A 14,686-nucleotide genomic window follows, 5' to 3' on the forward strand; every position below is an offset into this window, starting at 1 on the left:
AATCTTTCAGAAGATCAGATGTACAACTAGCTGGTTTTCCCGGAGGAACGGTACAAGGAAAACCTAGTCAAGTTAACTTGTGCATCTCCTCGCACACTCCTTCACACTCCAGGGTCTCCATGGCCCTGCTGATGCAATGCTGGGTGTGTGTGATTACTCTGTCACTCACGATGACCACCAGCCATGCCTTACAAAGGTAACGCCATCTTTATCTTTGTGTTTTTATCACTGTATGTTGTCTACTGTGTAATGAACCTAAATGCTATGGTCCTGATGGGGTCAACTTGGGGTCATGATAGGGGCTGCACCAAATGTTTGATGTATTATAATAATCGATTATGCTTATACTGTATTAAAAGAAGAGGAAGGGCTATAAGACCCCTCCCCCACTACATTTATATGGTCCTGGACTACAGATTAGCAAAATATATTCTTTATAAGGTTTAATATTGTTCCACAGTTATTTTCTAGTCTCTGCTTCTTATAAGAAATGGTCTGAGAGATGTGTGAGTTATTGCAGTCAAAACAGGGTGTCTGTGAGAAATCGCCTCGAGGCTAAAAGAGATTCATAGACACAGAACCCTGCAGGGGAGTGAAAGAGATAAGAGACAAGTCAAACATACCACCATAAAGGAACTTGGGGAGTGGGAAATCACTGCTGAGCCCTTAGAAAACACTGGAACTATTGTTCTCTCCTGCAAGTTTGTATAACTGTATATGCATGGTCTCATGAGTAGAAGTTGTTGACGTAGGCAGTAACATCACTAGGAGTTGACTGCAAGCACATTAAAAGCAACTTGGACTTTTCCTATTTTGCAGAACTCAGAAGAGACATCGGTTGTATGTTTGATGTTTGATCTTTGACTTCTGTTTACAGCTGTAATTTGATTAAAATTGATATGATTTATAAGTGCACATTTTGAGTAGTCCTTATTTGTTAAGTAAATAACGGAACCCAGAAAAGTGGAACCAACAGTCCTACTCTGCAATGTGTAATGAACCTCAATATGAAATTATGTCTGGTTAGCAATTAAATAACTTACTGGGATTGTTTTCTAATTAAATTGTCAAAAACAAAATAGCTTCCTAGCATAGAGCAATTTCTCAAGCAATCATTTTTGGGACTGTCTGGGAGTGATCTGAGTGGGGAGCGGAAAACTGAAAACTATTGGCAGAGAGGTTTGAAACTCTCCATCTTATTGGTCTATGAACTTATTTACCAGGCAGGGCAAAACTCCATCCCACCAAAATAGGCAGACATGTATTTTCAAACTGCTCTTAAAATGAAATGGTATTATCCTAATTTTCACAATTTCACAGTATTATTCCAGCCTCATTGTGTGGAAATATTTATAATAAGCAGGAAAATCATGTTTTTGACTGCTCTGGATCGTTAAAATAGACAGTGAAGAAGCTTGAATGGATACTTTGAGGTGTTTTATCAATTTAAACCAGACAATTTTTCTAAACTAAATCATTTGAGAATGTGTATTTTGGCAGAGCTGTAGAAACAACGTTATACAGACATGGGGACACATGGCCTCATGAGGACACATGGTCTCATGTCAACAATGGTCCATGATTGCAGAATGCATTGTATACCCCCCAGTCCCATCCCACCCCTGCTCACTTCCTATGTATCATTCTATTGGATGATTTTTCCTCACTGTCGTCATATCTAATCAGGATCAGTCTGAAGAAAATGCCCTCCATAAGAGAAACCCTACATGAGATGGGCGTGTCCCCAGCGCAGTTATTCACTGAATTGGCCCAGAAGAGCAAAGATGACCTCTCCCCCAGCAACGGGACAGCCCCCACCCCCCTCATCAACTACCTGGATGTGAGAGACACTGCACTGACCACCCATACTGTAGATGCAATTGACATGGAAACATTATGTTCCAAATGAGAGAACACTAAGCACGTGCCTAACTTAGTTGGGTAAATTATTCATTGCTGCTTCTTCTCTCTGCTTCTCAGACCCAGTACTATGGGGAGATCAGTATTGGTTCTCCTGCCCAGATGTTCAACGTAGTGTTTGATACAGGCTCAGCCAACCTGTGGGTGCCCTCACACAGCTGTTCCCCTCTCTATACTGCCTGCTGTAAGTACAGTGCACACAAACACACACACACATTCAGAGATGTCATGCCCATAGGGGGCACAGGGGCAAGGGCCCCTTAGATCTGTCCTCTTGAAAAAAAATGTTTTATCTGTAATAGTACTAGCCACCTACACATTTTATGAAGTTGACTTTAGCTAACCCAGATAGGTTTCCAATTTCACTACCGCATAACTGGCTACCAAGAAGCCAACAATCAAGTTAGAGTAGCTAGTTTATCTAACTACACGTAACTGCCAAAATAAAGGAAACACAGGGAATGCAACACAATTTTTCCAAGAGAAATTCCATAATTTGGTGTTTTGTTGATGGTGGTGGAAAACACTGTCTCAGGCGCCGCTCTAGAGTCTCCCATAAATGCGAGGGTGTAACTTTCACTGGGGACGGGGGGGACTTGACCCCTCCCACATTCTAAAATTGTATTTTTGCCCCCCCCCCCCCCCTCCCCAGTTTTAAAATTGCACTGTGATACAAAAAGGAGCATCGGTGTGCTTTAGGACCATGCGGACGCCTCAGAGCGGTCAGTTGGCTGTTTGCCGATATCAGACGGCTGGATTTAGGACTGCGTGGACACCACAGAGTGTACAGACAGGCTGTGTGAAGGCAAAGATATTATTATAGGGCCAGCACGGTGCTGTTGTCTGCAGCTGCCGTCTCTGTGTGTTGCACTTTTTCTCTGAGTTATAAAAGCAAGCAGAGCAGAAACTCGCATCTCTTTATTTGACTGATGTAGCTGGCAAGGTAACTTTTGTTTGACTTAACAGAAAAAAAGTATTTATTCACAGTGCTGAGCTAGTAGTGTAACTGACATGTAACGCTAGCTAATGTTTCATCCTCTCTCGATTTGAAGTTCTGTCTGAAGAAAATGAACTAGCTAGCTTGTAGCTACCACAACTAGTTCAGCTCTAGCCTCTAGTTGTCTGTCACGTAGCAGCATCTAGCAGCTGTTGTGTGTATGGAAATGTTTGTAGCCTTTTTGTCCCGTTTCAACAGAAGTAAATTGACTAGGCTAGTTTTTGCCAGTTGATCTACCATTAAAGCTAGCTAGCTCACTAACTTTACTATTACGTTTGCCTCAATCACACTAGCCCTGAATCAAATCAAATTTATTTCAAATGTATTTTTTATATAGCCCTCGTACATCAGCTGATATCTCAAAGTGCTGTACAGAAACCCAGCCTAAAACCCCAAACAGCAAGCAATGCAGGTGTAGAAGCACGGTGGCTAGGAAAAACTCCCTAGAAAGGCCAAAACCTAGGAAGAAACCTAGAGAGGAACCAGGCTATGAGGGGTGGCCAGTCCTCTTCTGGCTGTGCCGGGTGAAACCAGCGGCCAAACTGAAGACCGATTATGCAGAAGTTTTTTTACAGCGCAATTCGAGTTTTTATTATATAGCAATTATACAATGTAACGGCTATTGATATGTCAGTTTCCATAGCTAATTCTCTACGTTTCACATGGACACGATATAAACAGCTCTACAGTGCACAGTCAGTACACAACACTATGCTCATCATGTCTTAGCAGGATCAGATGGTGACAGGTGTCCCAGCAGGGTCAGACAGCCAGGGAAGACCAGTCTACAGAGCTGAAGTGAATTTTGCAGTGTATTATTATAACAATCAGTGAACGGATACAACATTCATAGTTTTGTTGATGGGTAGGCTATAGCCTGGGATCTGGGAATAATGGCCTTTTCAATTATTGAACCATTGATTCTATTCTTGGATAATATCATGTATAAATGTACATCATGGTAATACATTGTCATGCCTCTGAGTAGGATCAGATGGTGACAGGGGTCTCCGCAGGTCAGGCAACCATGGGGAGACCAGTCTGTGACGGCACTGAGGTTAACTTTTGTTTTGCAGAAACAACATTTTATTAACGCTGGACAAGCCGGAAGCTTCAAAAATGGAAACTATTTTAAGGCAGTCTAACAACCCTGTAAAGTTGATTTCTAAACTGGATCAAGGGTTGATAGAGGCTTTTTCCGATGACACAAACAGGTCAAACAAAAACGTGAGGAAGACCTGGGAAGCACTATTGATAATGATGAATGTATACAGATATGTCAAGGATGGTCTTATAATCTCAGACATAAATTACTGCAGTATAATTAAGAACATCCATAGAACATCCTATATACCAGTTAAACTTAATATCATGCACTCAGAAATATTATTCCTCTGCTGAAGGTGTACAACATAAAAGGGGACATACTGTATTTGAATATGTTATGATCTTGTGAAGGCAAAGATTATGTTCTTTAATCTCAGCATGTCTACAGACTTCCCCTTCTCCCTGTTTTTGTTTGCTTGGAAATGTTGATACTGGAGACTGTTATCAGAAAAAACAGTGTAACCTACCATTAATGGCTAATGATGCATTGCCATTAATTGAAAGGTTGGTTATCCTAGAACAATGTCACAATGGATGGCAAAAATGTCAAGTTCTGCATTGCACCTGTCTCAGTGGACTAATGCGTTGAGGACTCCACACTCCAAGAATATGGGGATTGGGGCTCAGATGCACAAGGAACGTCTCTCTCCAGAATAGGCTCTCTCCCGCCATTTCATGGGTTCATAGTTTCATAAACTTAATTGTGTGCATTGTTCACTGTATCTATAAGTTCCCCATTACATATATCACAAGTACTAGTTTACATTTACCATTAATTGCTATAATTCTGAATCTGTGACATTTGTTGGTTATGGTCATTTCTTTTAATGCATTCAATTTATTATTATTATAACAGTAATTTACCATTTTTCATTGTCGGAGTGTCTTGAAGAACTCCAACCTATGCTACACTTGTGAGAAACAAGTTTCTGTTTATTTCATTCCATTTATGAGTTTTGTCAATTCATTCATTGTCTTATGTTTGAAATGCTCCAGTCAATGGTGAGTAAGGACGCACACCTGATTACGCATATAGAAGTAGGACTAGTCTACCTGGCCTGCGCACAAATGTAGGCCTTTAATTGTGCCCATTTGGGGACGTCTGATAGTATTTCTAATTGTCTTGACTCACCACCCCTAATGAGCTGTGGAGCTTCTCAAAGTAATTTTTCTTCACATTAAACAGCAAGTAAATTAATTCTATTTTTAACCTTTTACGGGGGCAGCCCGACACCGGTACACTTATGACAACATCCAGCTCAAAGTGCAGGGCGCGAAATTCAAAAACTAATATTTAAAAATATTTAACTTTCACACATTAACAAGTCCAAGACACCAGATGAAAGGTGCACATCTTGTGAATCAAGCCAACATGTCCGATTTTTAAAATGTTTTACAGGGAAGACAAAATATGTAAATCTATTAGCTAACCACGTTAGCAAAAGACACAACTTTTCTAACTCCATCAGTTTCTTACTCCATCAGGTGCTATCACAAATTCGACCAAATAAAGATATAAATAGCCACTAACCAAGAAACAAATTCATCAGATGACAGTCTGATAACATATTTATTGTATAGCATATGTTTTGTTCGAAAAATTTGCATATTTGATGAATAAACCATAGTTTACATTTCAGCTACAATCCGAAATTGCACCGAAAGCAACCATAATATTTACAGACACCAACGTCAAATAGCTAATTACTCATCATAAAACATTTCTGAAAAATACATAGTCTGCAGCAATTGAAAGACAGGCATCTTGTGATTCCAAACAATATTTCCGATTTATTAAATGTTTTACAGCGAAAACAAAATGTATCGCTATATTAGCGTAGCTACAATAGACAGACACAATTGGGCGCCCACGGCCAGTTCACATGCACGACAGATATATGAAATAACATCATAAAATGGGTCTTACTTTTGCTGATCTTTCATCAGAATGTTGAAGAAGGTGTCCTCTGTCCAGATGAGTCGTTGTTTCGATTCAGAATGGCAAATTTCCCTCTTCAATTAGCATTGGCACTAGCTGAGTGGCATACATTTCTCCAACGTAAACACAGTCAGAGGACGGAACACGGCAAAACTCCCGAATAAAGTTTCAATAATCTGATTAAACTATATTGAAAAATCATACATTACGATGATATGGTCACATGTATCAAAACAAATTCGAGCCGGAGATGTTAGCCGTTCGATACGAAGGCAAAACAGAAGTCAATCCCACTTCCTTCAGAGTACCGGAAGCGGACGGTCACGTCAAAGAAATAGGTTTTTTTCCACCACAGAACAAGATGAGCACAAAAATGTCTTCTCTGACATCCTCTTTACACCAATAGGAAGGTGTATAGAGTGTCAGCAGACTCCTAAGTGTCAAGACCATGTATAGGCATCAAGTTGAAAAGAGCATCGATTTCTGACATTTCACTTCCTGGTCAGGAAAAGTGCTGCAGAAGGACTTCTGTTTCACTCAGAGAAATAATTCCAACTGTTTTAGAAACTAGAAAGTGTTTTCTATCCAAAAAGAATAATAATATTCATATTGTACAAGCAAGAATTTGAGTAGGAGGCCGTTTGAAATGGGCACGATTTCACTGGCTACTCAACACTTTGCCTTGCAGCCATAAGAAGTTTTAAAATCAATTGAGAATGAACATAGTTCGTCAAAGTATTTGAACAATGTACAGTTGAAGTCGGAAGTTTACATACACCTTAGAAAAATACATTTCAATTCTGTTTTTCACAATTCATGACATTCAATCCGAGTAAAAATTCCCTGTCTTAGGTCAGTTAGGATCACCACATTATTTTAAGAATGTGAAATGTCAGAATAATAGCAGAGAGAATAATTTATTTCAGCTTTTAATACTTTCATCACATTCCCAGTGGGTCAGAAGTTTACATACACTTAATTAGTATTTAGAAGCATTGCCTTTAAATTGTTTAACTTGGGTCAAATGTTTCGGGTAGCCTTCCACAAGCTTCCCACAATAAGTTGGGTGAATTTTTGCCCATTCCTCCTGACAGAGCTCGTGTAACTGTTTTAAAGGCTCACTCAACTTAGTGTATGTAAACTTCTGACCCACTAGAATTGTGATACAGTGAAATAATTTGTCTGTAAACAATTTTTGAAAAAATAACTTTTTACAATTATAATTGCAATTTACATACTGCCCCAATAGATCCACAGATGACTCAATCTCTATTGCACTCCACACTGCCCTTTCACACCTGGACAAAAGGAACGCCTATGTGAGAATACTATTCTTTGACTACAGCTCAGTGTTCAACACCATAGTGCCCTTAAAGCTCGTCACTAAGCTAAGGACCCTGGGACTAAACACCTCCCCCTGCAAGTGGATCCTAGACTTCCCCCAGGTGGTAAGGGTAGGTAACAACACATCCGCCAAACTGATCCTCAACACGGGGCCCCTCAGGGGTGTGTGCTCAGTCCCCTACTTTACTCCATGTTCACTCACGACTGCACGGCCAGGCACAACTCCAACACCATCATTAAGTTTGCCGATGACACAACAGTGGTAGGCCTGATCACCGACAACGATGAGACAGCCTACAGGGAGGAGGTCAGAGACCTGACCGTGTGGTGCAAGGACAACAACCTCTCCCTCAACGTGAGCAAGACAAAGGAGATGATTGCGGATTACAGGAAAAGGAGGATCGAGCACGCCCCCATTCTCACCAACAGCGCTACAGTGGAGCAGGTTGAGAGCTTCAAGTTCCTTGGTGTCCACATCACCAACAAACTAACATGGTCAAGCACACCAAGACAGTTGTGAAGAGGGCACAACAAATCTATTCCACCTCAGGAGACTGAAAAGATTTGGCATGGGTCCTCAGATCCTTAAAATGTTTTACAGCTGCACCATCGAGAGCATCCTGACAGGTTTCATCACTGCCTGGTTTTGCAACTGCTCGGCCTCCGACCACAAGGCACTACAAAGGGCAATGCATACAGCCCAGTATTTACCGGGTCCAAGCTTCTTGCCATCCAGGACCTCTATACCAGGCAGTGTCAGAGGAAGGCCCTAAAAATTGTCAAGGACTCCAGGCACCCAAGTCATAGACTATTCTCTCTCCTACCGCACGGCAAGCGGTACCAGAGCACCAAGTCTAGGTCTAAGAGGCTTCTACCGCCAAATCATAAGACTCCTGAACATCTAATCAAATGGCTACCCAGACTATTTGCATTGCCCCCCCCCCCTTCTACACTGCTGCTACACTGTTATTATCTATGCATAGTCACTTTAATAACTCTATGTACAGTTGAAATCGGAAGTTTACATACACCTTAGCCAAATACATTTAAACTTTTCACAATTCCTGACAACGTTTCGGGTAGCCTTCCACAAGCCTCCCACCATTAGTTGGGTGAATTTTGGCCCATTCCACCTGACAGAGCTGGTGTAACTGAGTCAGGTTTGTAGGCGTCCTTGCTCGCACATGCTTTTTCAGTTCTGCCCACAAATTTTCTATGGGATTGAGGTCAGGGCTTTGTGATGGCCACTCCAATACCTTGACTTTGTGGTCCTCAAGCCATCTTGCCACAACTTTGGAAGTATGCTTGTGGTCATTGTCCATTTGGAAGACCCATTTGTGACCAAGCTTTAACTTCCTGACTGATGTCTTGAGATGTTGCTTCAATATATCCACATAATTTTCCTTTGTCATGATGTCATCTCTTTTGTGAAGTGCACTAGTCCCTCCTGCAGCAAAGCACCCCCACAACATGATGCTGCCACCCTGTGCTTCACGGTTGGGATGGTGTTCTTCGTCTTGCAAGCCTCCCCCTTTTTCCTCCAAACATAACGACGGTCATTATGGCCAAACAATTCTATTTTTGTTTCATCAGACCAGAGGACATTTCTCCAAAAACTACGATCTTCGTCCCTGTGTGCAGTTGCAAACCGTAGTCTGTCTTTTTTATGGCAGTTTTGGAGCAGTGGCTTCTTCCTTGCTGAGCGGCCTTTCAGGTTATGTCGATATAGGACTCGTTTTACTGTAGATATAGATACTTTTGTAACTGTTTCCTCCAGCATCTTCACAAGGTCCCTTGCTGTTGTTCTGGAATTGATTTTTCACACCAAAGTACGTTCATCTCTAGGAGACAGAACGCGTCTCCTTCCTGAGCGGTATGATGGCCGCGTGGTCCCACGGTGTTTATACTTGCATACTATTGTTTGTACAGATGAACGTGTTACCTTCGGCATTTGGAAATTGCTCCCAAGGATGAACCGGACTTGTGGAGGTCTACAATTTTTATTCTGAGGTCTTGGCTAATTTCTTTAGATGTTCCCATGATGTCAAGCAAAGAGGCACTGAGTTTGAAGGAAGGCCTAGAAATACATCCACAGGTTCACCTCCAATTGACTCACATGATGTCAATTAGCCTATCATAAGCTTCTAAAGCCATGACATCATTTTCTGGACTTTTCCAAACTGTTTAAAAGCACAGTCAACTTAGTGTATGTAAACTTCTGACCTACTGGAATTGTGATTAAGTGAAATAATCTGTCTGTAAACAATTGTTGAAAAAATGACTTGTCTCATGCACAAAGAAGGTGTCCTAACCGACTTGCCAACACTATAGTTTGTTAACAAGAAACTTGTGGAGTGTTTGAAAAAACGATTTTTAATGACTCCAACCTAAGTGTATGTGGTGCCCCTGCACATTGACTCTGTTCCGACTCTATATCTGACATGGTACAGGTTTAATTTTTTAAAGCCCATAACCATATGTGTGAGGTGTGTACTTTTGTTACAAAGTAGATATATTTAATACTGCCAAACAACCTGATTTAGCCCACTGCTGTAAAAGGTTAATTGCTTAATTAATTGAGGAACCATATAATGAAGCACCTGCTTTCAATATACTTTTTATGTCTCATTTACTCAAGTGTTTCCATTATTTTGGCAGTTAGCTGTATCTTAGCTGGCACTCCTGCTGACAAGGATGGTAGACTTTATAAAAGCGAGCCATAACTAAATGTACTGAATAAGACTCACATTCTTTTCAATCTTTTACCCAGGTTTTAGCAGAGATGCAGAGAAGCATATTAAGTGTCTCTAGATAGCAGGAAAAAGATATCTCAGGTGTTTGAATAATGTAAAATTCTCAACCCCCGAGCCATGCTAGCGTACTTTGTGCCACCTCATATTTTTGGGGTGCATGATGGCCCTACACACATGCACACGCCTGCGCACACACACACATACAAACACACACATTTTAAACATTTTATTTGAATCCACTAATCAAATGTACAAAAAAAGGATCCAACCATTTCAAAGATCCCCGTATGCATGGCATTCAAGGATACAGAAAGCACCTCCTTCTCCAACCAGCGAGGCAGCCCACGACTGCTGAACAGCACAGTACTTACCCAATAGCTTTGCCATAGTTTGTCAGGCCCGCAATCTGGAGGCCATGCACTGCAAGCCTGTGTACATGGCCGAGACTGCCAAATATCAGAGCCTCCAGCTTGCACCTACACCCGAGGGTGTTCAAGCATGCCACAAGGGGCTGGTACTTATGCAGCTTCTCTGCAATGGCCTGCTACATGTAGCCGTCAAATGAACAGCCCACTTCCAAAATGAGCATGTCCCCCTGGCCTCCCACACACACACATAAAACCTGTATGTTTAATTGCTTCCTGGACGATTATGACACAATGACCTTTGAACTCCCAGTTACCCACAACAGATACGACAGTTCTAAGTCCCGGACGCACATCAAGAACGGGACAGGTTTCTCCATCCAGTATGCCTCTGGAAACGTCAGGGGATTCCTGAGTGAGGATGTGGTTGTGGTGAGTGTAACGTTACACCACTCTAAGAAAATAATCTTCGTACCCTTTCTCCTCATCTGTGTCCTATCATCCCTTTTAAACATGCTTTTTTGTGATCAATATGGGAAAAGTAGTAGACATTGCCCATAAGTACTGATCTACCGAAGGATTATCTTACTAGGGGTAAACCTGGATCTAGGTATTGAGGGACAATTTATATCTTACTCTGTGCATTCCCCAGGTGGGTGGCATCCCAGTGGTCCAGGTATTTGCAGAGGCCACAGCCCTGCCTGCCATCCCCTTCATCTTTGCCAAGTTTGACGGGGTCCTTGGGATGGGCTACCCCAACGTGGCCATTGACGGTATCACCCCTGTGTTCGACCGCATCATGTCCCAGCACGTCCTCAAGGAGGAGGTCTTCTCTGTCTATTATAGCAAGTAGGTGATATCACTGTCACTGTTTATATAGGGCCTGATTCAGACTTGAGATAAGTAGACTTCTTTTTACTTAAAAATGGCTGCATTGGACCTTTATCTCAATATCAAATAATTTCTAGGTACCAATTATGTACCTTACTGTGATTGTTTTCAAATTGAAATGGTCAATAAGAATCAAATATAGCTTCTTAGGGAAGAGACATTTCTCAAGCAATAATTTAGCTAGGACTGTCTTTCAATGGTCTGAGTGGGGAGGGGAAAACTGAGAACTAGCTGACATTGGCAGAGAGGTTTGGAACTCTATTTCTTATTGGTCTATTAACTAATTTATTGCCTGGTGGTGTCACCTGGCAGGCCAAGACTCCATCCCACCAAAACAGGCAGAAATGTCCTTTTCAAACAGGTATTACACTAAAGGGGCATTATCATAATTTTCACAGTATTATTCCAATCTCCTTTAAGTCCATGTTTAACAATATATTTGCCTACTTTAGCAATGTCACTGCATTTCCAGGCTACTATACTGAAAGTTAGATGAAACAGTCATTACCCACTGGGCACGGATGTCATTTCAATGTCTACTTTTGATTTACATTTCGTTGAGTCCAGAGGAGGCTGGTGGGAGTTATAGGAGGACAGGCTCATTATGATAGCTGGAATGGAATCAATAGAATCGTACCAAACACATGGAAACAACGTGTTTGACTCCATTCTATTGATTCCATTCCAGTCATTACAATGACCATCCTCCTATAGCTCCTCCCACCAGCCTCTTCTAGTTGAGTCATCAACTATCGTGAATTCAATGTGAAATCAACAAAAATTGTCACCATATCATTGACGAAGTTCTCTTATGTTGATGACTTTTTGCAAATCCAATCAGTTTTCCACATTGACTCCAACATCACAAATATTTCTTTGGTTGAAATGAAGGGGAAACAATGCTGATTCAATCAGGTTTTGCACACTGGGTGGCCCCCGTTCAGAGTGACTGGGTGGCCCCCGTTCAGAATGACTGAGTGACTGGGTGGCCCCCGTTCAGAATGACTGAGTGACTGGGTGGCCCCCGTTCAGAATGACTGGGTGGCCCCCGTTCAGAATGACTGAGTGACTGGGTGGCCCCCGTTCAGAATGACTGAGTGACTGGGTGGCCCCCGTTCAGAATGACTGGGTGGCCCCCGTTCAGAATGACTGAGTGACATGGTGGCCCCCGTTCAGAATGACTGAGTGACATGGTGGCCCCCGTTCAGAATCACTGAGCTTATTACAACTTTTTGGCACCACTAAGGCAGAGGGCGGCTTGAAAACGTGCATAACAATGGCATGATGCAACCGATTGATGGAGGTGCAACCTATGAATAGTAATCCAGGCAATCTGTTTTTCTTCTCTCAGGGACCCAATGCACAAACCAGGTGGAGAGCTAGTGATGGGAGGAACAGACCCAGAGTACTACACTGGTACCTTCAACTACATGGGCACCAGTGAGGCAGGAAAATGGGAGGTCAACATGAAAGGGTGAGATGTGACAGCTATGTGTGTATGTGTACATGTGCAACAGTGGAGGCTGGTGGGAGGAGCTATAGGAGGACAGTCCAGCCATTACAATGAGCCCGTCCTCCTATAGCTCTTCTCACCAACCTCCACTGATGTGCAAGTTGTCTGTCTGTCTCTGTCTGTTTGTTTGTTTATCTGTGGGTCAGTATATACACATTTTCCTGTGTCAATGAACTTTACATGTGTATGTGTATGTAATTTTTTCACTCTTTTTTTCTCTCTCTCTCTCCCAGGGTGACAGTGGGGGAGGAGATGCTGTTCTGTAAGGAAGGCTGTACGGCAGTGATTGACACAGGCTCCTCCTACATCACAGGCCCCGCCTCCTCTGTGTCTGTACTGATGAAAACCATTGGAGCCACAGAACTGGCAGAGGGAGGGGTATGTACATCACAGAGCCACAGACTGTATCTTTATTGCCTAAACAGTCTCTTAACTAGCATCTTACCTTACCTTATGGGTGGAATAAGATGTGTTGTTTTTTCTCCTTTCAGTACACTGTAAACTGTGACCTGGTGAAGTCCTTACCCAGTGTCACCTTCCACCTCGGAGGACATGAGTACTCACTCACTGAGGAGGACTACATCTTATGGGTAAGTAACGGAAATTGGCGCCACTGGGATATACTGTACAGGGCAATTGTCATGTTTACGTTTGTAGCTACTATGTCATGTTTACTTTGTGTTATAGATGTGACATGTAGGTTTTATAAATACACATTTATGGAAGTCTTTATCAGTATTTTTTTATGATTTGCTCTCCGCCTGCAGCAATCTCAGTTTGGAGAGGACATCTGTAGTGTGACCTTTAGGGGTTTGGATGTGCCGCCTCCTACTGGCCCTATCTGGATCCTGGGAGCTAACTTCATCGCCCGCTACTACACAGAGTTTGACCGTCGCAACAACCGCATAGGCTTCGCCACAGCAGTCTGACAGGAGCCTCTGCTTAGCCACCAAGCTTTCACTCTCTCTTGCTCTTACTTCCTTCATACTCTCTTTGTCTCTGTTACTGTCTCTTACTATCAGCTTGTATTTCTCACTTACACTCTGTTATTGCGTTTCTCTTTCTTTCTCTCTCTTTCTCTGTGTCTTTATCACAGGGCCTGCCCTTTGTCCCCATCTTTTTTATACTTCTTGCATTCTGCCATGTCAAGTCATCATTTCGAACTCAATCTGTGCCAATTGCACTTTTCACCTCGTATCACCCAATCAGAATACATATTTGTTTTTAGTTGACGATCATTGACGTGCAGCTAACAACAACACACTTATTTTGTGTTATATATCACATGGCACGCTGATGTCATGTCATAGTTACATTTTTTTTAAACAATCCTCATGTAATAGCACTGTCTACAACGTCATGCTGTAACAAGAATAAAGCTTCTTTAATGGAAATGTCTATATTATTGTTATTGTCTGCAGTCAAGGAATTTTGTTTGCACTCTAAGTTGTCAGAATGTCTGTTTTTCATCAGGGGAAACTCCAGCAGAAAACAAAGTGATCCTCATTCACTGACCGCAGAAACACGAGCATCTTAATGTCTGTACAGAAATAAACTATCCAGATGTCTTCTATTTTGAGTCACAATATTAATATGATTTATCCTCTGAAGTTGAGCTAGAGATGAATTGATATCAGACAGTGTTTAAGTCCTTAGTTCTGGCAGGCTTTGGTCTACAGAGTGTTGATCTAATGTGGGAACTGATGGTGTGAAAATAGCACACACTGTATGCGTAGGATCCAGGGGTGGATGTAGAAAACCGGTTGAGTAATTTATCTTCTGTTCTGCTGTTCCCGCCACACTGAAGATGCCTTTCACAGCATAGTGTCGCCTCTCTCTCGTTTCTCTATCTTTTCT

The 14,686-nt window shown here is 42.0% G+C and overlaps 1 protein-coding gene across 1 annotated transcript; it reads left to right on the forward strand.

Moving 5' to 3' along the window:
• The first annotated feature begins 82 nt into the window (after positions 1-82).
• LOC129860321 (renin-like) lies at positions 83-14,213 on the forward strand. The gene is made up of 9 exons (XM_055930643.1): positions 83-196; positions 1,687-1,840; positions 1,981-2,104; positions 10,739-10,857; positions 11,078-11,274; positions 12,668-12,790; positions 13,063-13,207; positions 13,321-13,419; positions 13,597-14,213. Exons 1-9 carry the CDS (start codon positions 120-122, stop codon positions 13,756-13,758), a joined length of 1,200 nt encoding a protein of 399 aa, XP_055786618.1. The 5' UTR covers positions 83-119; the 3' UTR covers positions 13,759-14,213.
• Positions 14,214-14,686: the final 473 nt, after the last annotated feature.

This window comes from Salvelinus fontinalis, chromosome 8 (genome assembly GCF_029448725.1).
Source record: "Salvelinus fontinalis isolate EN_2023a chromosome 8, ASM2944872v1, whole genome shotgun sequence".
NCBI lineage: Eukaryota > Metazoa > Chordata > Actinopteri > Salmoniformes > Salmonidae > Salvelinus > Salvelinus fontinalis.